The sequence below is a fragment of the Hippopotamus amphibius genome, chromosome 5, assembly GCF_030028045.1.
Source record: "Hippopotamus amphibius kiboko isolate mHipAmp2 chromosome 5, mHipAmp2.hap2, whole genome shotgun sequence".
In the NCBI taxonomy this organism is placed as follows: Eukaryota; Metazoa; Chordata; class Mammalia; order Artiodactyla; family Hippopotamidae; genus Hippopotamus; species Hippopotamus amphibius.
Genome location: NC_080190.1, coordinates 171,769,860 through 171,796,528, shown reverse-complemented (window position 1 = coordinate 171,796,528; position 26,669 = coordinate 171,769,860). Strand labels below are relative to the sequence as shown.

Genomic DNA, 26,669 nt, shown 5'->3' with positions numbered 1-26,669 from the left:
GATTAAATAATTGTTTAAAAACTAAGAACGTCTGAAAGTTACTTGAAAATACCTCAAAATACTTTTAATTAACACAGTTTTGTCACCTTCTGAATTTAGGCAGGCATGTCAGAGGCAGCCTTCACTGTGGCCGTAGTTTAGTGCTCAGTAAAGTGTTGAATGTAGATACCTGTGTATACCAGCTTTGTGTTTCTTCTTTTAAGCCAACTTATTTTACCTAATCTCAAGTAAAATTGAGTAGACTATTTTATTTAGTGGAGCCTGGATCCTTAAAAGCAAGGAGAATTTGGCTGACCCTCCTGGAATGAAGGGTGATGAAGCTGCTGCTGCTGAGTGGTGAAGAGGATGCGTTCCTGTCGCCAGGTGGCTGTTAAGAGCTGGGCACTGTGCCAGCTATGTGCTATGTGTAATTTGTATATTTATAATTTGTAAACTATATATTTCATTTACCCAAAGCCTAGGAGGTAAAGACTTGTTATCCTTACTTTACAGATGAAAACAGAGGCACAACAGAATTGATTTAAGTTGCATTCGCATAGATAGTTTGTGATACAGTTTTGATTTGGATTTAGCTATCTGACTTCATAGTATGGGTTTTTTAAATCAACATGCCTGTCTCAATGGGAATAACGTGATCTTTGAAATTCTGAGAGTGTAGCTTATGAGATGAGTGAAGATGCGTGGGTCGTCAGTAGGGGCGATGAAAGAAGAAAATGTTATTAGAGATACGGTTGATACATGTGTGGTACCTTCAAGAGTGTGAGGGTTAATACAGGTTGTTCTAAAGTGTCAGTGGGGAATAGGAGGCTGTTAAAATAACCTAGCAGATTTGAAAAAGAACAAAACAGAAGTTCCGGAAATCATTGGGTAGATAAAGCAGCAGATTAGACATAGCTGAAAAATTAGTAAACAAGAAGGTGGATCTGAGAAAATGTGCCCAAAACATAGCACAGAGATGAACAGATGGAAATTATGAAAGCAGGTTTATATAACACGAAGAGTGAGAAGGTCTACCCTTTTCTAACAGGAACTCTGAAGAAGAGAATAAAAAGAATGAGGAAGAGGGAATAATCCTAAGAGAAGAGAGCTGAGAACTTTCTAGAATCAATGAGTGACATGAGTCCTTAAATGCAGGATTAACAAAAAAATCTCAGACAGGATAAAGAAAACTAAATGCATACTTTGGCAGAATATAGTAAAATAGTGCTCTAGAAAAGAAAGAGGACGTTAAGAGCAGGCAGAGAAAAATTCAGACTTCTCACAGCATCACTGATGCCAAGAAAATGGTGGGATAATGTGTTCAAAGTGGTGAGAAAACGTAACTGGCAGCCTTTATTGGTTTGCATGGTTAAATTACCCACAAACAGATCAGTACGCATCGGCTCCATGAAACAAAACTAATGATGACAGATTTTTTTTTATAACGGATTTTTTAATATTAAAAAAGTAGAGCTCAGTACTGGATGCATGTTGGAAGGGAGGCAGTCAGCATGCAAAGCTTTGTCAGCTAAATACGAGGGCAGCAGCTCAGATGTTAGGAACGTGACTTACACAGTAGCTGGGTAAGTAGGATTTAGAGAAATGTAGGGATCAAAAAGAAGGAAAGAAATAGAGAAAAAGTGTGGGGAAACAGGATAAATAGAAACCTCAGGTAAGATGCAAGTGTACTAATTGTGAATGGTCAGAGCTTATTAGAGTGTGATTAAAAAATACATTCCAGATGTCTGCTGTCTATAGGCTGTATCCAAAACAGTGATGTTCAAACATTTTTCTTTGATTTACAGGAAGAAATGTATTTTGCCTTGAGATCTAGTGCACGTATACCTGTTTGTATATCTCAGAGCTGTTTATATATGATGAACTTACGTATTTCACAAAACATACTCGGCCTTATTATTTACACTAAAGTCTAAAGGTTTTCTCTTCAATGTCATTCTGTTTTGTTCTATTTCAGTAAAATAAATTAATAAATACAAAGTAAAAAGAATTTTCCTGCCTACTAATGAGTCCTGATATACCAGGTAGATAATAACCAGGAAAAAAAAAAAAGATTAGTATTGTGCTGTTAATATCCTGTGAAAGAAATTTTTCAGGCAAACAAGCATTATTATGGATGTAGAGGGCAGCTACATAACAATAAAAGGCCCATTTCACCAAGAATTTAATAAGTATAGAAATAAATATAACTCTTAAATTTATAAATTCCTAGACATTCCTCAGAATGTATAAAGCAAAACTAGTATTAAATAAAACTTACCTCTCCTGAAATTAAAAGGGAGTACACAAACAGTAAGTAAACAATAGTTTTAAAATTATGTATCTAACTAATGTAGAAATACAGGATCCTGTGCACAGCAGCGTATTAAGCAATTTAAAAGCATGTCTCTAAATAATTTATAGTTCAGAGGAGAAGGCCCAGCCTGCTGTGGGCCTGGCTTTGACAGGCTCTGCCCTTTCGCCACTCAGTCCCCTCTCTGCAGCAGCTCACGGCCACAGTCATTTCCTCCTGTCTAAATACATCTGGCCCTCAGCATCTGAGGGTTCCCTGGTTCTGCAGCCATGGATTCAACCAATTGCTGATCCCAAATTCTGGGGGTGGGGGGGGGAATTCCAGAAAGTTCCAAAAAGCAAAATGCTGTGCCAGCATCTATTTACATAGCATTTATGTTATATAATGTATTATTATAAGTGATCTAGCGATGCTTTCAAGTACAGGAGAGGGTGTGCACAGTGTACATGCACAGACCATGCCATTTTACGTGAGCATCCTGGATTTTGGTGTCTGCGGGGGTCCTGGAACAGTTCCCCTGTGGATACCGAGTGAACTTTCTTCACATAGCCTCCTGGATACCAGATGCTCTTCTGGTGAAGGTTTTCCTTCAGCTTTACTGACCGTTCACAGTCTGTCTTCTCTTGCTTAGCCTTGATGTTTGGGGCTGCTCCAGTGACTTCTTCTCCTCTTTCTACCCTCCCTAGACCTGCCTTTGGCATTAAATTCACACTTTAATTGGATAAATGCAAGAAACCAAAGGACAGGTTATTGCAATAACCCAGGAAAAAGTCACAGAAGATGATGGATGGGGGGGAGTAGTACTGGAAGGAGCGAGAAGCAGCTGTACTGAGATATATTTTAAGGTAGAGCTCACAGAATTTGCTGACAAATCTTTTAAAATGTGAACATCCGAGGAAATGTGTAGATCATCCCCGCTCAGAAACTTCCAGGAGCCCCCGTCACACATGGAGCCCCCTCCAAGTCTGTGATTACCTCTTGTTCCTCGTCTGCATCTGCTGCTCCTCCCCTTCCTCCACTCGAACAACTCCGGTCGCTTGAAATTTCAATTTTCTGTTCTCATGGGTACTCAGGGTGGGGTCTCATTTGATGGTCCCTTCTCTGTTGCTGCCTTCTTGCTTGTTGAATAGAATAGTCCTACATCTCACTTCTCTTTTTGCCTTTATCGTTTCCACTTTTTCAGTTGCTTGACCTTGGCCACACTGGTGCTCTTACTGGCTCTTGAACAAACCAAGCGGATTGTTCCTAGTGCCTTTGAACTTGATGCTCAACTCTTGTGTGTACTTCTCTGCCATTTCCGGCCTGGCTGGGACCTCCCTTCATTAGGGCAGGTGCTCCGCTGTCACCTCCTCCCCAGGGCCTTTTCCAGCCTTTCTGTCTACAGAGCCCCCTGCCCTCCTGGTGCCGTCTTTCTCCCTCAGGGACTCTGTCGTATTCACTGCTCCACTGCTGGGTTCTGGGCATGCCTGGTATATAGTTGACACCCAGTGAAAAATATTTTAAGTGCAGGTTGAATCAGTGATAATGAAATTATCAACTAGGAAATGAACAGGACTAGTTTATGTTAGTAACAATCTTCTCATAGTAACATATGCTTATTGTGTGTCAGACATTGCATGAGAGACTTGATAACCTGCCCGCGGTCACACAGCTTAAATGGGTGGGAGAGTGGAAACTAGGTCCATGCACCAGCTCTTTCTTCTCTACTCCTATATTAGGTATGTGACTACAAGAATCACAGCATTGACAATTTGCTGTACACCTGAAACTAACACAGCATTGTAAATCAACTGTGCTCCAATAAAAATAAAAGAAAAAAAAAAAACAGAACATTGAGACCTCCTCTCTCAGTTCATGGGTGGGCGTGTGAGGGCACCTGCAGCTCTGGCTTTAGTTCTGAGAAGTAGGATGTTAATATTTAAGTGAAAGTGCCAAGACTCATCAGAATAATTGGATATTAGTTTCCATTCCTATGAAGGTTTTGAACATAGATTTTTCTTTTTCACACTATCTTCTATAGTATTTATTCATATTGTTAAATAAACCTGAGATCTAAACTTGTTTAATTGAGTCTTCCGTTCTTCAGATGCTTCAGTAAGCAGCTGTAGCACACACATTTGGTTATAACTGTCTCAGGTAGGATGGCCTTACAGAGATGTCATGATGTGTCATTGGGGAAAGGAAGGGCAGGTTTGATAAATGGCTATCCTCATAGAAAGAATAACAAAATTAGATCATACCTGGAACAATATACAGAATCCACCTGAGATGGATCAATTTCCCAAAAAAAAAAAGGGGGGGGGGGCTTCCCTGGTGGCACAGTGGTTAAGAATCCACCTGCCAATGCAGGGGACACGGGTTCGAGCCCTGGTCCAGGAAGATCCCACGTGCTGTGGAGCAGCTAAGCCCGTGTGCCACAACTACTGAGGATGTGCTCCAGAGCCCAAGAGCCACGACTATTGAGCTCATGTACCACAACTACTGAAGCCCGTGCCCTGCAACAAGCGAAGCCACTGCAATGAGAAGCCTGCGCACCGCAATGAAGATTAGCCCCCACTCTCTGCAACTAGAGAAAGCCTGTGCACAGCAACAAAGACCCAACACAACCAATAAGTAAATAAATAAATATTTTTAAAAAGAAAAAAAAAAGTTTAATGGGAAATATAGTTGAATGTGTCTTTGGCCCTAGAGTAGGAAGGTTTCCTTAATACCCCAAAAACGTTCACTCTAACAGACGAGAATAACAGATTTGACTTTAATTAGAGAAGAAAACATTCTGTTTATCAAACGATGTATTTTAAAAAGTGCCGAAACAGGAATTCCCTGGCCATCCTGTGGTTCGGACTCGACGCTTTCACCGCTGAGGGCGAGGGTTCAGTGCTTGGTGGGGGAACTGAGATCCCGCAAGCTGTGTGGCACAGCCAAGAAAAAAAGTGCGGAAACGAGTTGCAACTAGTAGGAGATACTTGCAGCTTGAGTAGCTGACAAAAGACAGTGTCAGGTGTTCGTCCACTGATCAGTGTGAGGATCGTAAACCACTCAGTACGTGGGGAAGAAACGTGAAGCTGTTTTCGTCAGAGAGGAGACAGGTTTGACCGGTAATCACAGGAGGACACTGTCAGCTTCCTAGTGCTCAGGAAGGTGTGAATCTAGGCCCTTAGGTTCCATCTTACACTATCTGGTTGGCCGAAAGTAAGTTGTTGGACACTATGAATAGCAGGAGAGGTTGTGGATCTGACAGGATCTTGCCCGCACAGCTGGGGAGAATGTAAGTCGGTAAAGCCGTGTGGGGAAATGGCTTAGCGTCATCATGACGTGCCCTACAGTCCTGCTGTTCCACTTCAAGTTCTGTCCTCAAGAGACTTGCATTTCAGTACTAGGATGGAGACCCAAGAACATTCATAGAATAGCCAGTGGTGGGCAAGTCATTTGCGGAATATTCACAGTGAAATGTTACACAAGTCAAAATGAATGAAGTATCGGGACTTGCAACAGTATGGATGAATCTTGGATAATATTGTGTGACAAAAGGCAGTCCGTGGGTAGCGTTGTGAATGCACTCAATAGCAACACCATTGAATTGCACACTTTACCAGGGATGCTGGGGGTGGGGCTTGCAGGATCTTAGCTCCCTGGGGTGGTAAAAGCCTGGAGTCCTAACCACAGGGAAACCAGGGAATTCCCTAAAATGGTTACTTTTTATGTGAATTTTACCTTAGTTAAAAAACAAAAAGTCCCAGAAGATGACATACAGCATGATATACTTTTACAAAGTTAAAAGCAAAATAAACATAAAAGAATATTGTCAGTGCATCAGATGGGTGACAATATGGAGCATGTAAATAAAGGGTCAGGGGGAGATGGTCTAGAGCCTCTGCAGGGAGAGCACCCTGCTCGCTCCCGGCCCCATAAGGGCTCTCAGGGACTTGTGCGGAACCCTCGGGGTCCTGAGGCCGAGCCCGCACCCGCACGCACGGGCCCTGCTTCCTTCCCACTTTGTCAGAGGGCAGGCGCCTGCTCCCCTGTCCCTGGGGTCCTGGGGGTTGCAGGCTAAGTAGGTGGTGTTTGCTAGGAACTTGAGTCAGCCAAAAAAGTTTGAATTACCATGCCGTACCTAGTTTATAGGGTAGCAAAAAATGTTATGCAGTTTTGAGAGATTTCCACCAAACAGATTTAAAGTTTTGCACCTAGATAATTAAATTCTAGTTAATTAAATTTTGCTAACTAAATTTTGGTTGTCTGGAATCACCTACATGGAGTGGTCTGACTTCTGAGCAGGTTAATCAGGTATAAGTGGCCCAGTCCTTTTGGTGCAGGATTCAGGGCTTTGAAAGCCAGGTCTGAGAAGAGGCTTTCTTATAGCATTTGAGGGGGAATTGTGGGGCTTCTGCAGAACAAGTGAAAAAGAAAGTCCTTTTCATTGTTATCAGATGTGGTTCACATTCTCCTGCTCACAGCTGTTGAACAGCTCCTCACTCTGCAAAAAGAATATTTCTTTTTTTTTTTTCCCAGACCTTTGCAGGAGAAAAAAAGTCTTTTATATAGAGGAAAGGTGTCCCTTTTCAAAGATGACAAAAGAAAATGACTAATGATAGCTTAGGAAGTTTTAGATTGTATTTTGATAGTTTTCTATGTTATCTTGAAGCAACATTCCGTGTGCATATACCTCAATTTGAAAAGCTAGTCTTTCATTATAGCACTGAATTCCACAAGAGTTCTTTAGAAGATTTAAAGCAGTAAGACAGTAAATAGAGGGATGTTCTGACAAGTTTGGAAGTGACAGTATTATAAAACAGGATGGACTTCCGAATTTGCTGATTAATTAAACATTTATTGGATGCTTCTGCACCAGACAGTGACAGCACAAAGATGAACAGATTTCTGGCTGGTCTGTGTCTACACAAAACTGATGTTTATTGACCAGGCTAGTTTAAAACTAGTTCTAGTGGTTATTTGTCACCACAGCTACAGAATAGTCAGTCTTAGGTATGTGAGAATTTGTTTTTATTCTTAGTATGTATCAAAAGTTGCAAAAATAGTACACAGAAATTCTGCGTGCCCTTCAGCCAGCTCCCCTAAATGTTAAAATCGATGGATACAGTGCTATTAACTAATCTACAGATGTCATCACATTTCATAGTTGTCCCTCCTCCGGCCCAGGATCCAGATCAGAGCATCACGTGCCTCAGTGTCCTGTTGCCTTGGGTCTTCTCTAATCTGGGACAGGTCCTCAGGCTGTCTTTGTCCTTCATGACCTTGACCCTTTTGGAGAACACTGGCTGGTTGTTTGTACGGTGTTCCTCAATTTGGGTTTGGTGTTATCTTTGTTTTCGTGATTATATTGAGCTGATACATCTGGGGAAGAGCACCACAGTCAAGGTGTTGATTTTCTCATTGCATTTTAGCAGGAAGTCTTTGGTGAGGCTATGACTCATTTTACTGGTGGCTTTAACTTGGATCCTCTGATTTAAGGTGGTGGCCAGGTTTCTCTGCTATAAAGTTATTATTTTCCCCTCTGTAATTAAGTAATATCTTCTGGGGAAATACAGAGACTGCAGATACTGTTTCTCGTATTTTCACCCACTAACCTCAGCATCATTGGTGATTCTTTTATGCAGTATTCGTTACTGTGATTTTTGCCAAATGATGAATTTTTATTCCTGTCCTTCCTTCTAGGTTTTAAAATTGGAAGTCTGCTGCAAGAAAGAGCTGTGCATGCCACATTGATTACGAGGGTCATCTGTGTAGTTTTGTGAAATTGTACTTTTTCTCTCACTACTCACTGTCTGGCTAGCTAATCCTTCTCAGTCTCAGGGTTATCAGAATCTTCATCCGCCCCAGCTTTGTTTCCTACTCCGCCCCATCGTTAGCTCATTAGCTTGTGGGTGTCTTGGTGCTCATAGTTGGAGGTAAGACTGAGGAAGTTAGATGTCGGTGGCCTTAATGTTACTCTGTTACTTGGGAGCAGAAGCAGAGGATGGTGTATTGGGGCATGCTGTAGTGAGCTGCTGCTCAGAAATCCACCGAGTGGCCTGGAGCAGAGACGTGGAAACCTATGTCAGGCTGTAGCCAGGCTCTTAGAAGAGTAGCGGAAATATGAGGAAAATGGTGAGTCTCCGGGGCCTGCAGGCCGTAGGCGTCAGGTGCTGTGGTTTAAGGCCTGCGGTGAGGTGATTGGACTGGAAGTAAATTGGGAGACCCTGAGCAGAGTTTCCGTAGGGCTGTGAAGCGGGGGAGACTGTGCTAGACTGTAGTGGCTTGCAGCAGGGACCAGAACCCTTACACGATCCAAAGACCTTTCCCACCCCCACGAGCAAGATCAGCTTCCTCTCTGTGTCTAAGCACCGGTGCCTTCTCTTAGTTTCATTTCGACTCTGGGCCTTCAGACATGTTCCTGCTGAAGTGGAACTGGGTCTGCCTCTTCGTAGCTGTGGGACCTTGGTGAAATTGCCTAATTCCCTAAAATTCTTTTCTCCCTCATCTGTGAAGACAGGGTGGAATAGTAACCTGGTGGCTATTTCTGGCCAGCCCCCTCCTGGCCTTGGTTTGGCCCCTGTTGTCTGCTCTGCGTAGGCCCGCCCAGCGAGGCCTCAGGAACGCGATGTTGCTGGTCCGGCCACAGTGCTCCTGGGGCTTCCTTTCTCGCCGGGACGCGCCCCACCATCCCGACTGTGCGCTCTGCCAGCTCCTGATCCACCTCTCCCTGCAGCTCTTTACTCACCCCCTCCTCAGTGGGCTGGAGCTGCAGTCGCCCCCCCAAGCACCCTCTGACCCCAGGGCCTTTACACATTCTCCCTGCTCATAACTCCCTTCCTTACTTCCTTTAGACCTTCACTCAAGCATCACTGAGTCAGAGTATCCTTCACTGACTCCCTTTATAAAATAGTACTTCATCATTTGTTACTCCACTTACTTTGCTTATTTGTCTTTGTCACATTACCTACCATCTCACAGATTTTTATGTTTTTGCTGTCTGCCTTCCACCGCAAAAATAGAAACTTTACGAAGGCTGGTACTTTGTGCCTGTTTTATTCACGAATGTCTTCCCAGCCTCTCGGATTGTCCTGTAGATGATTGGTGCTGAGTAAATCTTAGTTGCGTAGTGACTACTGTGGTGGGCGAACCGTCGAGATGGTTGTGATGATGTGTGTCCTGATGAGGAGATGGAGGCGCAGAGAGGTGATGGCAGATAGCAGGCAAGTGATGGAGCCAGGATTCAGGTGCAGGCGGTCTTGATCCAGAGCCCGTGTTCTTTCTGCTTCTCATGGGGTTGCTGCTGATGAAGCAGTGTCATCTGGTTAAATGCTTATCACAGTTGCTGTCATATCCTGCCTGAGTAGTCTCTAAGCATTCGATGCTGGATGTTAAGAGCCGGGATGTGGAGCCAGGCCACCAAATGTTTGACTTCTGGACTAATTTTTTTTTAATTATTGAAATGGGGTGACGTGAATACCGAAGCCCCCTGCGGCCTTTTGGGTCCCAGAGATCCAGCCTTAGAGCTGGTTGCTTGCTCTCGCCGAGCACTGTTCTCCTAGTCTGCTGAGCATCAGCAATTACACTCTGTTCTCTGATTATTATGTTAAGAGAAATGGTGCATGTAAGGTGCCTGGTAAGTCCTAAACTCAAAATAAATGACATCTGTTGTGCTTCTGTAAATAATTACCCAATGTAGAATGTCTGCGGTAAGTTCTTAAACCCCTTCTTAGAGTAAAAGTATAATTGTTTGGCAGTTGTATATTTTAATCAGATGGATACTTTAAAATCTCAGCGGAACTTGTGTATGTGTATCTTGCATTTTTTCCACGCTTAATTGAATCAAAAGAATTGTATTGATTACTTTGCAGTATTTTCCTTGTGAGCCTAATGGAATGTTAAAAAATCAATTTGTGAAGCTTTTGGGAAAAAATTCATATCTTTTGTAACATTTGTCTAGGCAAATATTTTATAAACAAAACAGTAAAAGAATTTACTGAAAAGAAAAAGAATAAGTAGGACTGCAAAAAAGTTACAAACTTTCTTCCTCAAAAGATACCATTAAAATAAAAAGATTTAAAACATAATTTTTAAAAGGTACCATTAAAATAGTGAAAGGCAAGCCATAGAGTGGGAGAGGGTATTCACTAAATCTAACAAAGGCCTCACGTCCAGAATATGTAAAGAATACCTACAGATCAGTGGGGGGGGGGGGGGGGGGGGGCACAGACAACTCAGTAGGAAAAAGGACAAAAGCTTTACCAGACACGTCACAAAAGAAGATAACCAGAATGGCCAGTTACCAAATGAAGACGTTCCCATTTGTGGTATTTATTAAGGAAGTACTAATTAAAACCGCTGTGTACTCTTGCAGTAAGTGTCAGAGTGATGAAAATGAAAAGGTTAGAAATCCCAAAGAGAGGTAAGGAGCCATGGAGCCAGAACAGCCGTGCGGCGTGGGAGTGCACGTGGGTGCAGCTTTGCAGTTTGCCGGGTGGGAACCTCTGCTCTGGCTAATGCGTGTGTTCATTATGATCCAGTGATGCGTCTCCTGGTGCACACCCAGCAGAAGTGTGTGCCTGTGTTCACCAAAAGGCATGCACGCGTGTGTTCACATGGGTGGACACACACACATGCAGAATGAGGCACAGAGAGGGCATTCTGGTGAAATTCGTTTGTTTTGACCCTTCTTGAAGTTTGGCTTCTGGAGCAAAATGACTTTTTAAGAGGAAGATAAAGCGTGTTCATAGCATTATTCCCGATAGCCCCCAGGGGGAGACTACTCAAACGGCCATTGTGGTAATGTGGGCAAATAACTGTGGTCTGTCCTACGGCGCAGGGCTCAGCTCTGAGCAGCTACACTTACTCTGTAGGGAGGAATCTCACAGGCATGTTGGTGACTGAAAGAAGCCACGAGGGTGCATCCTGTGTGACTCCAGGCTTGCAGAGCTCACCTTCAGAGTGCAGGGTGGTGCTGCCCCGGCCATGGGGCTGGAGGGACTGCCTGGTGCCCTCTGGGCTTCTTATCCCGCTCTGTCTCCTGCAGAATCCTCGAGCTGTACCACACCCACACGCACATATTTTTGCTGAAAAAGAAAACATTTACATTTACAGATTAACTGGTTATATTTTAACTTATTTTTAAAATAATGTTTCAGAGTAATTGGCAATGCCATATTCAAAATAATACTGTAGACTGTGAATTGAGAAAATGACTTATTTCTAATTGTTTTATTTTGTTAATTATTTTTTAGATACGAATTGAGAATTCGTTATTTGCCAAAAGGATTTCTAAACCAGTTTACTGAAGACAAGCCAACTTTGAATTTCTTCTATCAGCAGGTATAGAAGGATGCTTTAATACTCTTTTTGCTTTGTTTCTTTGAATCCTATTTATTTCACAGTTTTATTTTAGAATTAGATAAGCCTGACATTTGGGAGAATATAAATTTGTCACTGGATGGCAGATTAGTAAGAAATCGTAAATTGTTGACACTGAATTTTTGTATGCCTGGGCAAATCTTAAAAGATCGTTCTTTTAAGTAGAGATAGTAAGTCCGAAGTGATACAACTGTTGTTCTGTCTTTAATTCAAATATAATTATCATGCCTGAATATCAACAAATTTCAGATGTTTATTCGGAGCCAACTATACCCATATAATTATATAATCTCAATAGCATTTTGCATAACAAAGCAGAATTGACTTTTTTACACTAAAAGGAGCTTTCTTTTCACCCTGTAAGATATTAGACAATAAATACATGTGACATAGAAGAACCAAAACAGTTTTCCAATCAAATAAGTGTTACTTGTAGGTATTTGTGAAGAGTTCACAAAAAGCCTAATGAATATCAGTGAGATGTGTACATACAGTGTTGCGAGTAAACACACTGGGTAACTTTTATTTTACTAAAAGTAGTCAGTAAGTGTCCACTCTGGGTCAAGAATGTAGAAATCAATGACATCATCTGCCCTTCTGAATTCCTCAATCTAGTGGATTTCCTGTAAACAGCTGCTTTACGTTCAGTCCTGTGCTGTTTGTCAGCACACATGGTGTGACCCTGCTGGGAGGGGTGGTAACACCGGGAGGTTTGGAGTCCCCTACAAAGCATCGTTCAAGGAGAGGCCGCCTTTGTAGGTGAGGAAGAGATGTACTTTAGAAAACATGGTGCATTTAAGTCTGAGCTAAAATGGTTTGGAAGGAAACGGGAGAGAGAGATGGGACCACATCCTGTAAAGAGATGGTTTTAGGTTTTCTCCTGCAGATTATTGGGAGCATTTAAAGAATTTAATTAGCGAATGTTGTGCTCAGAATTTTTTTTTATTTTTTAATAAGACCATTCGATGTGATGGCAGTACTGAGGATGGATTGGGTCTCAAAAAGGCTTCAAGGAAGTTGGGGGCTCTTCAGCCATTTAGGCGAGAAGTTGGAAAGCTGGAGGGTATAACTGGTGTGGGAGTACGTGAAGTAGTGGATGGGTGTGATAGGACTAGAGCCTGGACGGACTGGAGCATGAAACGCAGAAGCAAGAGGCACCTGGTGTCAGGAAAGAGGAAAGGTGGCTGGGGTTCAGAAAGAGGGGGCAGCGTGGATGGTTTCATTTCCCTGCTCATAAGATCCATACTGAGGGCAGCGTCCAGCTCTCGGGATGTTTTCTTGTCTGTGAAGTAGAAGTCACATAGGAAGTGTAAGGTGTTAGGTGAGGCACTTGTGGGCACTTTCCAAGATTTACGATAATACTACTGTGTTGAAAGGGAGAGGGAGTTAGGTTCACAAATATAACTGTTTCGATTCCAGCTGAGCGTGTGGGAGGTCTGCTCATTACCCAGTGATTTCCAGTTTACAGGCTGCCTCTCCTGTACCTTACTACAGCTCATCCTCTAGCTGTCTGCTGAGCTTTGTGTTTCGGGAAAGGAGGTGACATATTTTTATTGTATTCTCTCTTGTAGATGATTTGGTGTCATTTCTTTGAAAAAAATCCACCCACAAAGGATGTCTGTGACTCCTTTACTGACATTGATTTCCAGGATGCGTGAGGCAGGCCTAAATAGCTCACAGTTATTCCTTTTATAATTTCTAGGCTAACCTAAAAGTCGGCAACTTTCTTGTTCCTTTCGTGCTGTTACTAGGTTGTCCTAGTTTTTCTTTCCGGAAGACCTTGCTTCTGTGTACATGATTAAAAGCTAGCACACATACCAGTGTATCCCACATTCTCTCTTACCTATAGGATGTATCTTACTGCAGTCTGTGATTCAGGTGCGTGGTCTCTGTAAAGCCCAAGAGGTGTGTGGTGTCATGAGCCTGCGTACTGTGCCTGCTCTGCATCTCACAGCTCTGTGACTCCAGGTGCCTCCCTGAGTGTCGTCGCAGGTGGGTATATAACACCTCCCTCATAACACCGCTTCATGTGGATTAAATGAAGTACGATTGTCCGGCATATACGTGCCCAGGTATTCTGTATACGCCTAGAATTTCAGTCTGTAGACGGTACCAGGTGTTTGAGGATTCAGCAGTTCTACTTATGTGTCTCGATACAGGTGTGGGCTGCACACTGGGAATGGGACACGTCCCTCCCTTCCCCTGTGTTCTGTGCGCAAACCTTCCAGCCCTCCACCCACCCTCTGCTTCCATCTGTTACTGGAGTTTCTGTTCTTCAGCCTATCCCCTTTTACATTTTTAAAAACTGTTAAATCTTATGGTACAGTTTTGGGAAGTCCAGAAAATTTTCTAAGACATCACTTAAATGATCTCTCTCCTAACAATTACTTTCCTGTTGTGTATGCTTTTATAATATCCTACCAAGCACCTGTAATTTAGAGGAAACAGAAGATGTGTGGGTGTAGAGATGCCTCCTTCCTGTGCTGGTTGCTGCGTTACTGCTTCTCCAGGCCTGGAGCTAGTGAGCTGCAGCTCCGTTCACTGGCGTGGAAGTTGCCATGTTAGATGCTACTGTTTAAAACAGGCCACATATAAAATAAAATGTGTAATATAGTTCCATTTATGTGAAAAAAAAAAGTATACATTTTAATTTTACCCTCATCTCACAAAGTTTTAGAAATAGTATGATTTTTGCATTGCTGCTTTGGCAAGTAATTGTATATTGATTTGACTTCTTGTGATAATCTTTCAGTGCAGAGTCTATCCTGGTCCTTGCGTGGAAATTCTAGAACTAGAATTTATTTATTTATTTCTAGAGCTATTAGAGTATCATCCATACGTTATCCTACACAGGCAGTACCCAATTTGGAGCAGATTTAATTTCAGTGTTGAAATATCAGTTAGGAATTCAGAACTTCCTCCTATGTAAACAAACATGCCAAAAAAAAAAAAAAAGTAAATAAAAAATCGGCCCTTCAGCTATTTCTAGCCGAAGTCTTTTTGAACTGAGAATGCAGCTGAAATATCTGTAAGAACTTGTGTGTGGAAATTTTCACCGAATTCTGAGAGAAATTATTTTATAAGGACCTCAGAATTTGATGACACCCATTCTTTTACTCTAAAGATTTGACACAGATATGTTGAGATGGACACACATATGCATGCATATATTTTCACTGAATTCCAAGCTGAATCGATCTTTAGCTTTTAAGGGGCTCAGGTTTTGATGACATTGATTCTTTTTAATTGTTTAAATTCTGTAACTTCGATACATGTGTTCTTTTGTAAGGTGTAATACTTGATAATAAAATGAATACCTCTGACCCTGCTGCCTAGAGGAAGAGAACATGCTTGACATTTCCTGGCCCCATGTCCCTGTGATACCCCCTGTCCCAGGCCCTTCACTCCAGGCAGAGAGCCATGGTCCCAAATGGTGTGTTTATCATCCTCTTACTTACTGTTTGCTGGCTGTCCTGTTTTACAGTGTACGTGTTCATGTTTCAGTTCTGGCCTGAGGATAGAAGCTGACCCTAGTTTTCCCCGAGCCCTCTGCATTCCATCATTAGTCTGAGGATTTTTGGTTCAGTTTTCTTCATTTGTTATCTAGCTCATAGAAACTTTCCAGAAGACTTTAAAAAACATTTTATTCAGCATTTTTAGTTGTTTGCAGTGAGCACAGTGGCCAGGATATTGGGTCCACTGTGTTGGTAGAAAGGAAAGTGATCACACCGGGCTTTAAAATTCTGTCCCTTTTGGTTCATTTCTACAATAGTTTGCATTATGGTTAGAGACTGCGGTTCATTTGAACTAGTTTGTTCAGACTTTGTTGGGACTTGTGTCATCATCTTGCATGTTGAGATGTTGCCAGGGTGCAGTTTTGCCTGAGTGGACGTGTCTCCTCTGGCTGTGCAGGGCGCCTGGTAGGTTCCCGTCAGCTTGAGCTGGTTCACTGTGCTCTCACGTCTCCTGCGTCTCTGTCCTCTCTTCCTGCTTGAGGGATATAGTGCTGCTGGGAGAACCGCAGTTCTGCTTCGGAACCGCGCAGGAGTTGTTCTCCCTCAGAACTTGGGTGGTGGTCTCTGCTATGTGTGATTCCTGTGGCTGCTGTTGAGGAGCCAGACGTCATGGTCTATTTTGTAGGTCATCTGTCTTCTCTCTCTGGGCGGCTTCAAGACCATTACTTGTCCTCAGTGATTTGCAGTTTTATTACAAACTCGGTGTGGATTCCCACTTATTTTTCCTGCTTGGTCTGTGTCGTGCGGCCAGGACCTTTGGGTTCCTGTGGTTTTCATCAGCCCTGGAGATGTCTTCGTTGGTGTCTGCTCAGGTGTTGCCTTTTCTCCCTTCTCAGTTACTCCTCCTGAGATTTCAGTTGAGATGTCCATCAGAACTTCTCAGACTGTAGCTATTGACTCCTCTTTCTTGTTCTCAACTCCTGTCTCCCCGAGGTCTAGACTCAGATCACCAACCCTCCTGAGCTGTGGCCAATTTGGGGTCTAGTGCATTTGTTGGATTTTTTTTTCCTTTAAAGTTTTATCCTCCCCCCTGTTTTTCAGTCTGCCAGGCCATCTTTTATGGCCCTTATTATTTACTAATTTTTCTGCCTTTTTTTTTTCAATCATTTCCAGTGGGGTTAATGTCTCTATTCTGAATCCGAATTGTAATACCTGGAGACCGTGGGCTTTTACAGCTGTTGGTGGTGTCCTGTGGTGACTCTTATTCAGTGCTGTGTTTTCTTGCATGTTTGCTATGAACCTAGCATTTTGTTGAACTTCATGTGTGGGAATCTTGAGGATCTACATTGGTAATAGTGAACACTCCTGACTGTTACCTGTTATTTCTGTTTTACAAGAATCACTATTTTTATTATTTTGGTTCTTTTATCAGGATAGAAATAAAAGAACTATGTTTAGATTTCCTCTATACCACTTCCATCCCATGAAAGAGAAAGAAAACTTAAAATAACCTACCTTAATTTTATTATTCCTTATTTTGAAATTTCACCCAAGCCCACTACTCGTCATGCCTTTGTTTTGGATGGAGTCGTGAGGGGAACAGCCTGTCAGTGGACATATGGAGTGTGGGGCTCCTGGTGGGAGATTGCTCTGTGGACACACAGAGTTCCATTTAGAGATGTCCTAAGTGTGACTACCAGTGGGACATGTCACAAATGATGGACTGAATGTTTTTGACCCATTTTAGAATATTCTGAAAGATATTAATCAGCACCATCTAAAAATAAACTAGAATCTTGTTATAACCGTATTCACTGTAGAGCAGGAGTCTAAAAAAATAATTTTTGATGCCAAAGCTAATGGCTTGTTATAAAGTAAGAGAAGTATGTTTTGCCTTGAAGCGGAGTTTTTCTTTGCTTTGTAACCTTTTATTCTCCTTTCTCTCTCTGATTTGTTAAAGGCGTATTTGATTGGCAGTCTTCTGCAAATAGTGGTGGCTGTTAGTTTGAAGTGCTCTGTCCCTGTCTTGTCAAGAATTTATCATGTTAACTAAATGTGCATCGATGATACTGAGCTTATGTAGGACCCATTTGGCACCACTGACATTTTCAGCTTCTGAGATGCCTGTGTCTGACATGAGGTGGTCATTTACTCCTATAAATATATTAAGATTTAAAATGAGTATATTTGCTCTTAAAAAACATTAACTGTCACATAATTTGTGGTTTGACAAAAAGTTCCAGTGGGAAGCTGAAGAAGACACCGTCCAGAACCCCAACTTTATGGTTTGGAACCTCAACTGCAGAGATGTGTGAGGGGCCAGGGCACACTTACATTTTGTTGGTCAATATTTCTGTTATTTTTACTCCAATTTTTTATTTTTATGCCTTTTTATTCAGATAATTATCAGAAATGATTTCTTTCACTGTATTTTCTTGGCTGTAAAGCTTTCTGTCAGTTAAAACATTTGGAAATGGCAGCTCCAAGTGGGAAAGTTTAGTTTAAAACCTGACATTTTCAATGTGCGAATTATCAGCTGTCCTTTTCCAGAAAGAAGTTAAAATTAAATATAGGTCTAAGTCTGACTCATGAGAAGATATATTTTCTGTACTACTTTAACAGATTTAATAATGTACATTTTTCCCCTCCTTTTCTACTCCTGAATGGTTTTGGTGATTCAAAAAGTTGTATGGTTATTGAGGACTTAGGTAGATTGTGTCATATGTACACTGTTCAACCCATAGTTTTTTGTCCATCCTTCTCTATAAAAGACTTTAGAGATGGGAAGCAGAAATGGTCATTTTCTCACAGCTACTCTTCCCCACTGCTGTTTTAAATTTGCCTTTAGTCCACCTCCGGGCCTTGGACGGACTCTTTCCTTGGGAGGAATGCTGCTGTCTCAGGGTCCCCAACACCACCCTCAAGCTCAGTCATTCATCAGAAGGACTTACAGGACTCAGAGGTGGTTGTATTTCTGGTTTGAGTTTATTATAGCAGAAGGATACAGAGGAAAGGCAGCAAAGGGAAGGGGTGTGTGGCATGGCGTCCAGAGGAAGCTAAGCGGACACTTTCCTGGTCCCTCCCAGGGGAGGCCCGTGGGGCAGCACGCGATGTGTGACAGCACGTGCAGAGGTTCACCCGCTGGGACCCCACAGAACTTGGGCATTGACGGCTTTATCAGGCTCCGTCTCTGGGTGTACAACACCTGTGTGACCTCAGGCAGGCTTCAGGCCCCAGGAAGGAAGCAGGTGTTCATCATAATCACATTGCTCACATAAATTCTCCAGTCAGAGTGGTGCGGTGTGGCCTGAGCCTTCAGGTCAGCAAAGGCCCTCTTATCGGAGCATTTCAGCACCTCCCAGAGTGCAGGTTCCAGGAGGCCAAGAGCCAGCCATGTCTTGGGAGCGTGTAGGGTTTGAGCATCCCCGGCCTGCTGGGTTGACATTTTTCTGCATGACTCCCCTTTCCTTTCCTGGGCTTAGATCATTTCTATTCATTCAGGAACTCTTTTTTAAAAGAATTGCAGTATAGTGGATTTACGGTGCTGTGTTTGTTTCTGGTGTACAGTGAAGTGATTCACTTTTTCATACTCCATTTTCCTTTCCATTGTGATTTATCACAGGATGTTGAATATGGTTCCCTGTGCTCTACAGTAGGACCTTGTTGTTTATCTGTTTTGTGAATAGTAGTTTGTATCTGCTAATCCCAGATGCCTAGTTTATGCCTCCCCTGCTCCCTTTCCCCTTTGGTAACCATAAGATTGTTTTCTATGTATGTGATTAACTCTTAATTTTAAGTGGTGTTTTCTGTGTAGAGCTTTCCATGACACCTGTATATTTCTCATATAACATACTATTTTTTAAATATTTTAAAATTAGTTTTTCTGAGGTATAATTTTACATACAATAAGAATCCCCACTTTCAGTGTACAGATGAGTGAGTTCTGGCAGATGTGTGTAGTCAAGCAGTTTGCATTGCAATTGTGATACAGTGCAGTATAAAAACAGGGAAATTGACGTTGGCACAGTGCCACCAAGTAGACTACAGGTCATGTTCAGATTTCACCAGTTTTTACATGTGCTGTGTTTGTGTATAAGAGTGTGTGTGCAGTTCTCTGTAGTTTTATCGTAGGTTCAGGTGCATGTGACTACCACTGTGATGAAGACTCAGAGCTGTCTCACCAATACAGAGAAACTCCCTGTTGCTTTTTGGTCACATCATCCCCCTCCCCTGACCCCTGGTGGTCTCGGGTCTGTTCACTGTTACTGTCTGTTTTCCCCACCAACAGGGTGTGTGTTCAGTGAGTCTTCACCGTTGTGTCCACGACACAGTAAGACATGGATTTTAGGTGCCTAATGGATTCTCTCCAGTGACTTCTTAGTGATGATTGAGTTTCAGTGCTAATGCCCTGACGTTCAAAAATTTGGATGAGATTTATTAGAAGATGTCATAAACCCCAAGAAACAAAGGAACTGTATGCTTTTGGAATTGGAGACCTCAGATGGCGGGGGTGGGGGGTCGGGAAGGGGTGTGCTCACATGCGTACACTCAGCATTAGGTCTTCTTTTTAAAAATTGATATGATTCTTCAAGTACCTCTAGCATATTTGTCGTTACTTTTCCATTATAAACGGACAAGAAAAAAGAAACAATGGTAACACTCTTGTCATATAGGTCTTCTCACTTTGGTCATCTTCTTTTATAGTCTGTTCTCAACATAACATCCAGAGCAGTCCTTTTCACATCAAAACGTACCCACCATTATGCCACTGTAAGTTCCATATACAAGTTTAATTCACTGCTGCATCTTGGCACACGGTAGGCATTCAGTAAATATTTCTTGAATGAATATCTGTTAAATGCGATGTTAAATGACTTACTGAGTTGTGAAAAAAGCCTTTGACTCAGTAAGGTAGCATAATTCTTCAACTTATATATTTTCATAGCTTACACGTATACTAGAAAAATCAAGGTGTTTGTTTTAATTGAGAATTGCCATCGAGCGCCTTCTGCTTACAGACACTCCGCTCTGTGATCCGACCGTTGAGACAACTTGGCTGGCCGCCTTGAACCACTAAGGGGTACATGATATGAATGGTATATACATGTCTGTTTGCCCTCAGCCCCATTTTCTTTACACACACTCCTGAGGACTTGGAGGTCTAGTTGATAAATTCATGTAGCTGACAAAATATTCAGAAGAGACCAAAACAAGACAAAAGATCTCATGTGGTAGCCAGAGCACTGACTTGGCACATGGAATAAATTATGGGGTAATTTAGGATCAGTACTTTTTGGTTTTTATATTAAAACCTGTGCTTTAATTCTATTGCAGAATAAGATGAAAAAACTCATGAATGTAAATGATATTGCCCACAGACGGAAGTCCAGATACATCCAATTTTTTAAGTAGGAGATTGACGTCAGCATGGAAACAAGTAATTTAATAAAACAAGGAACAGCATTCAGAGACCTTTGCTTGAAAGACTTGGAAATTTGTTGGATGTGGAGTTAGTAAACAGTAGTAATCCATGATATAAAAAGAGAATACAACACAGTGCCGGTGGTGAAACAAACCAGGAGATGCACGTGAAGCCATCATGTTAGGCCTTGGGCCTACCGGGGTGATGAGTTGTGGTCCTCACCGGTCATTAATCTTCCTTCTAGTGGACAGTGTCTTCACTTTCAAGAGTTCACCAGAAGGTGTAGATACACACTGGAGCTTGAGTTGTGGGGGTCAGTGGATGGGAGTTTTAACTTTAACGCTTGCTATGTGACCTTGAGTACATTAATTTTGAGTAATTAAGCTTTCTGATTTTTAGGTATAAAATGGGACTAAAACCTATCTTGAAGAGTTATTGTATAGACTATAAATAATGTATCTAAAGCAGCATAATACCTAGCCCCTGAAACAATAAGTAGTTCCTCTGCTATCATCTTCATTCTTTTTAGGTTCTGTCTAAGGCTCTAATGAGAGTTAAATGAGAGTTATGTATAAATCTGTATGGCGTGGCAATGAGTATATTTACTCTAAGCAACTATATAGCTATATATACACACACTTAAATGTTCAATAAATTGCATTTGTTTCACAAGTGAAAGCATGAAAATTAGTTAAGAAATGTTTTATAAAGGAATGAACACTGAGTATTAAAAGTCCTACATCTTGAAGAAAATTGCGTGAGCATAACATCAGGACGTGTTGTGCACAGTGGTTTGGAGAACACCCCCTCTGGAGCCTGGGTGACAGGGACCTCCGGAGGGGTTGTCCTCTGTCCACATGGAGGCCAGCTGCTGCAGGGCTGGTAAGGGGGAGGGGAGGGGGTCTGCTGAGGTGGCTGCTTCCTTCGTGGTCAGCACGCTCGGCGGAAAACAAGGACCACCGCACACAGCCATGGTCACACAGCTCTGAGTCGGGAGTGGTAGATTGTCGCTGTGAGAAAAACAACTCTCAGAACTTTTAAGTTGTGTTCATAAGTAAAGGGATTTTCCATAAACGATTGTTAATTTTCTCTTTTTTTCACTTTTGCAACTAATATGAATTTGGTTTTGATAAAGCATGTGATTACATTTTTCCACCTTTGAATAGTGATTAAAAATTATAGTAATTAATCTTAAGATAGTTTTGTAATGGTGCATTTTCCTCAACATGTAATTGATATCCTGCTGTGGTGCTTCAAAGTCTGCACCAAACCATAAACTAAGATCCACTGAATGCTTACTTACGATGTAAAAAAGTTAGTTTTAAAATTTGGGTTTATTTTTGGCTGTAGGAGAGAATGAGCCAATGAAGTGTAAACAGTGATTCTAGAATCAAAGCTTTTTACTTAATGTAGTGGGTTGAATAATTCAGTTCTATTGAATCAGTCTTAAATGCCTACTAAGTTTAAGGAATAGAAATTACTGTTGCTTGTAACTCTTATATGGAAAATAACATTTACACATGGAGGTATCCAAACCCCAGTCTGATGACTTTATTCTTTCATTCATTTGCTCACTCTTCAGGCAGTCAGTGTTATGGACCACCTGGGTGTAGGTGCTAATGCAGAAAACAGAGCAGAGGTTTCAGAGGAAATGGTGTTTAGATCAGAAATAGGTGGCTGTCCACTGCTGGCTGAGCGGGCATCGCTCCTGTCCTGAGAGGAGTGAGTAGGTGAGCCCACGTGCCCCTCAGGCTATAGGCTCTAGTACATTAAAGAGGGCGTTCCCGTCTGAACACTTTTATTTTCTCTGTAAGAAAGAGACATGGGTGGTTGACTGGAGAAAGTGTGAATTAGTGTGTTGCCAAGCTTCCCAGGCAGGCATCGCTGCATTTGCAAGCAGTTTCAGGTGACCATTTGAGGTTTGTCGTCATGAATTTAAAGCAAAGCATATACCAGAGTTTTCTCCAGTTGCTCAGCAATAAGTGTGGAGAAGGAGGTGGGTTGGTTTCAGTATTTGTTGGTCTTGCCAGGAAAAAGGGAAGAGGGAGATTGGGGGTTGGGGGTCTTTTCAAGGGAAGTTGTAATGATGAACTATTACTATAAGGTGAACAAAGTAGTTAGCTGGGGACTAGAAATCTTTTGAGCAAGTAAACTGACAGGCTAGGTAGCAGTAGTTGAAGAACAGCATCTTTGGGATTTTTCCTCGGGCAGAGGTCAACACACTTTTTCTGTGAAGGACCAGAGAGTAAATAGTTTAGGGTTGAGGATCAAGAAGCCAAATGGAGGGGATTATGAAATACTTATATAACAAAAGACAAGACAGATTTCCATGGAGTTTTGGTGAAATTCCTCATATAATAATTGAGTGCAGTTTCTTGTATACAGGTCTACTAATGAGAAGAATGCAGTTCCTTTTTGGGGGAGGAGTAAATTTCATTTCATTGAGGTTCAGAATGAGTGCTCCCTGTCATCAAAATCACTTGCAGGACATCCTAGGTGGCGCAGTGGCTAAGGATCTCTCTGCCAATGCAGGGGACATGGGTCCCTGCTCCAGGAAGATCCTACATGCCATGGAGCAGCTAAGCCCGTGTGCCATGACTATTGAGCCTGTGCTCTAGAGCCCATGAGCCACAACTATTGAGCCCATGTGCCGCAACTTGACGCCCACGCACCTAGAGCCCGTGCTCTGCAATAAGAGAAGCCACGGCAATGAGGAGCCCGCGCACCACAACAAAGAGTAGCCCCCACTCGCATCAACTAGAGAAAGCCCTTGTGCAGCAACAAAGACCCAATGCAGCCAATAAAATAAATAAATAATAAATAAATAGATTTATATTATTTAAAAAAAAATCACTTGGAGATGTTGATCTCTTGATGTTGAGCTGTGAGATTTTACATATTTCATCTTTGCAAATACCTTGACACTGATAAGTGCTCTCAGATACTGATATTAGCCCTGCACAGTCATTGCTTAGAAGGCATTTGTAGTATTCTGTTAGATCCATTTCTTTATATCACACTTCAAGCATGTTGTCACTTTGCAAATTAATCACTTATAGTCGATGGTTAGGTGGAAGCATGTCAGTTGCAGGGTTAAACGGATTTTGAAATAATGTCAGTTTTTTTTGCCCTTGCATTGAGGTCCAAAAACTGCTGCTGGGACTGTAGTTTGAGTTCAGAAAATATAGCCACTGCATATTTGCCTGGAAATGGAGATCTCCCTTCTTATTTTTCCTTTGACAACATGGGAGAGTAGAAAGCAGCTTGATGTTATTGTGATTCAGATAATGTGTAAGTGCTCATAGATTATATAAGTTCTTCATAAAGGAAGATGGTTCGACTGTTTAACTGTTCTTCGGTGTTAACTCATTTTATACCCAGCATCTAGTGTAATTATTGACACAGTGTGTGTAAAGTATGTAAACGGCACCCAGTAAACATTTACTGAATGCCTAAGTCTAAAACATAGTCTCTTACAGCAACATCATTTTACCCATTCCTTTTTACTGCAGGTGAAGAGCGATTATATGTTAGAGATCGCTGATCAAGTGGACCAGGACATTGCTCTGAAGTTGGGTTGTCTAGAAATACGGTAAGGGGATAACTAGACAGTGAGGTCTTTATTCAACAGTGTTTTCCATTATTTTTTTTTCTAGGTATTTTCCTTTTCCTCATAAAGATTATCAAAAAAATACTGAATAAAACTCGAGTAAAATTTGAGAATATTCTGAATTAGATTGACATTCCTAATTTTAGAATCTTTTATAATGATATTTCATTATATTTAGAATGGAATGGTTTGTTAGAGTACAAGTATGTAAGCACGTCTAAGGCTGAGCTCCCCAACACAACCTTATGTGATGAAGGACACGTTCAGTGTTGTGAGGCCCCACGTGCCGGCTGCGAGCTGAGGTGCACACCCAGTGCTCAGATGTGCAGCGCGGTTTGAGTGGGAACATAAATGGCCACATGTGTCTGATGGCTGCCGTTACGGGGGATGGGAAACTGAGAATGTATTTCTTATTTCTGATAACATTTGTCACCCTTTATCCTATATTCTGTGCCAAAATTTTAAGCTTTGAATAAAATAATGTTCAACTTTTGTCAGTTACAATTTTAATTGAATTTACCCTGGGCTGCTAGTTTAAGGTACATAGGTTAAATTAGCTAAAATTTGATTATGTATACTCAAAGCAGTTAGTGATAATTTTCCCAAAAGATCACTTTTTTATATTATATGAGGCTATTAAATAACAGTTCCTACAAGGACCCAAAGATCATTAGGTATAACTCTCAACTCTTCATTAAAATTTGTTTTCAACCTTAATTATATATCCCAGTTTAAAAAAAAAGCCATCTTTCATTGGCCTCTTCCCATTTTTGTCCTTTACAGTTTCTGCTTGGAAAGCAAACTTGGACACTCTTTCCTTCCTGCAATGCTGCGATATATTCCCTGCAAAGGGAGTCTGAAAGCATTCGCTCTACGTGAATGGCATTTGTACCTCTCTGGGTTGCCCTCCCGCTCTGGCCTCTCCATGTTTCGTTTATCCCTCTCCCCTGTTCCATGTCACTGAGTTTTGAACTCTGAAGGAAAAAGTTGACAAAATAGTCACCCCTCCGGTTGCCCCTCCCAAACTCATCCCCCACGTGAATAGAAAACAGAACAAAAGTGATCCTTTTGGGCCCTTTAAAATTTTTCATTGAAATCTAGTACTTTGGATTTTTAGTAGGCCAAAGAAAAAGTTGAAGAAATTTAAAAAGCAAGATCAGTATTCATGTTATTACAGACAAGTTTGAAACAGAATCTTGTTGATTACACATTCTCCTGGGAAATTACTTCAGATGATTTGTAATATCTGTGTATTCCAAAGCAGTCCAGGCTAGACCTTCTCCCTTGTGAGAGAACTGTGTGCATGCAGGGAGTCCCACCCACTTGAGGCAGGTTTTGTAGAGAAAGGGGACTTGGTTCCGGTAAGACCTGAACTTGCTTGAACGTGTAACTTGGAATAAGGGGTCAAACTCAGACTGTGAACGCTCAGAGAGACAGGCAGCACTCTTCCGCAGAGCCTGGTGCCTGTGTCCTGGACTGGCACTGTGATGATTCTGTCGCGGATCCCATACCGTTTCCTTAGTAACTGTGGGCCTCCCCAGGAGCAGGTGGGGTGCGCACTGGCCACAGAGGCAGCCTGGGGTCCCTGGCACTGTTGCTTGAAGGAACAGTGTACAAATAGCGAATGTAGCTGGAATCTGGTTTCTCATTTCGCAAAGAACCAGACCTGCTTCACCTCAAGAGGGAAGGTGCGATTGTTCCGTAGAGATATGGCCTGTGCTCATTGCTTTATGCTGCATTAGGATGTAGCAATAATGCTGCGAATCAGATGTGTTCTTTATTCGTGGTCCATCAGAGTGTTTGTGGCTGAGGTCGCCTCTGCACAGTTTTTAATCATGTAGCTTTGTGGATATTCCCAATACAGATCTGAGTGTATGTATCTTCTCTGCTTTCAGGAGATCGTACTGGGAGATGCGGGGCAACGCTCTGGAAAAGAAGTCTAACTATGAAGTATTAGAGTAAGTACGGCATGTCCAGCCTCTGTCTGCAAGTATTCAGAACTAAGTCATTTTTCAGACTCTAGGTACCTTTACTTGAAAGTTAATATTAAATCTGAAACACTACTGTTTCTAAAACTTTTATATCTGGAAGAAGAAAGTTTTATTAAGAAAAGAATTCTTGGTGACATTGTGTTAGCAAACAAATTTGTTGATAAGTGTCTGGAGGCTAATGGTCTTTGGCATGTTAACACAGAAGTAACACTTTTCTGTCTCTGTGAATGTAGTCATATTGGGATGGGGTTTCACTTCTAATTTAAAATTTGAACTATAGAATTGTTATTATTTATATTCTCAAGTTTATTAAGGTTTTTTCCCTTAGTTAAAAAAAGTGAGAATATGGGAGTTATATTATTTCTCATGTATCAGAAAATTTAGGATAACTGAACATTTTTCCAATAGTGAAACTAATGGGCGTTATACCATTAGATTAGATTATTTAAAAATGCATATAAGACAGCATGGGGCTTATGTCTTGGGAGGCTGAAAGTTCTGTGCTTTATCTGTTGATAATTAATTCAGCAAAAAATCATTGATATTT

At 41.7% G+C, this 26,669-nt stretch overlaps 1 protein-coding gene across 5 annotated transcripts in view; it reads left to right on the top strand.

Moving 5' to 3' along the window:
- The window catches only part of PTK2 (protein tyrosine kinase 2), a 235,689-nt gene that overhangs the window by 91,880 nt on the left and 117,140 nt on the right, over positions 1–26,669 (top strand). For all 5 annotated transcript variants that reach the window (XM_057735053.1, XM_057735052.1, XM_057735051.1 and 2 more), the window contains 3 exons: positions 11,518–11,605; positions 24,034–24,113; positions 26,027–26,089. In XM_057735053.1, coding sequence (XP_057591036.1) covers positions 11,518–11,605; positions 24,034–24,113; positions 26,027–26,089 — 231 coding nt within the window. The remainder of the gene's footprint in view (positions 1–11,517; positions 11,606–24,033; positions 24,114–26,026; positions 26,090–26,669) is intronic.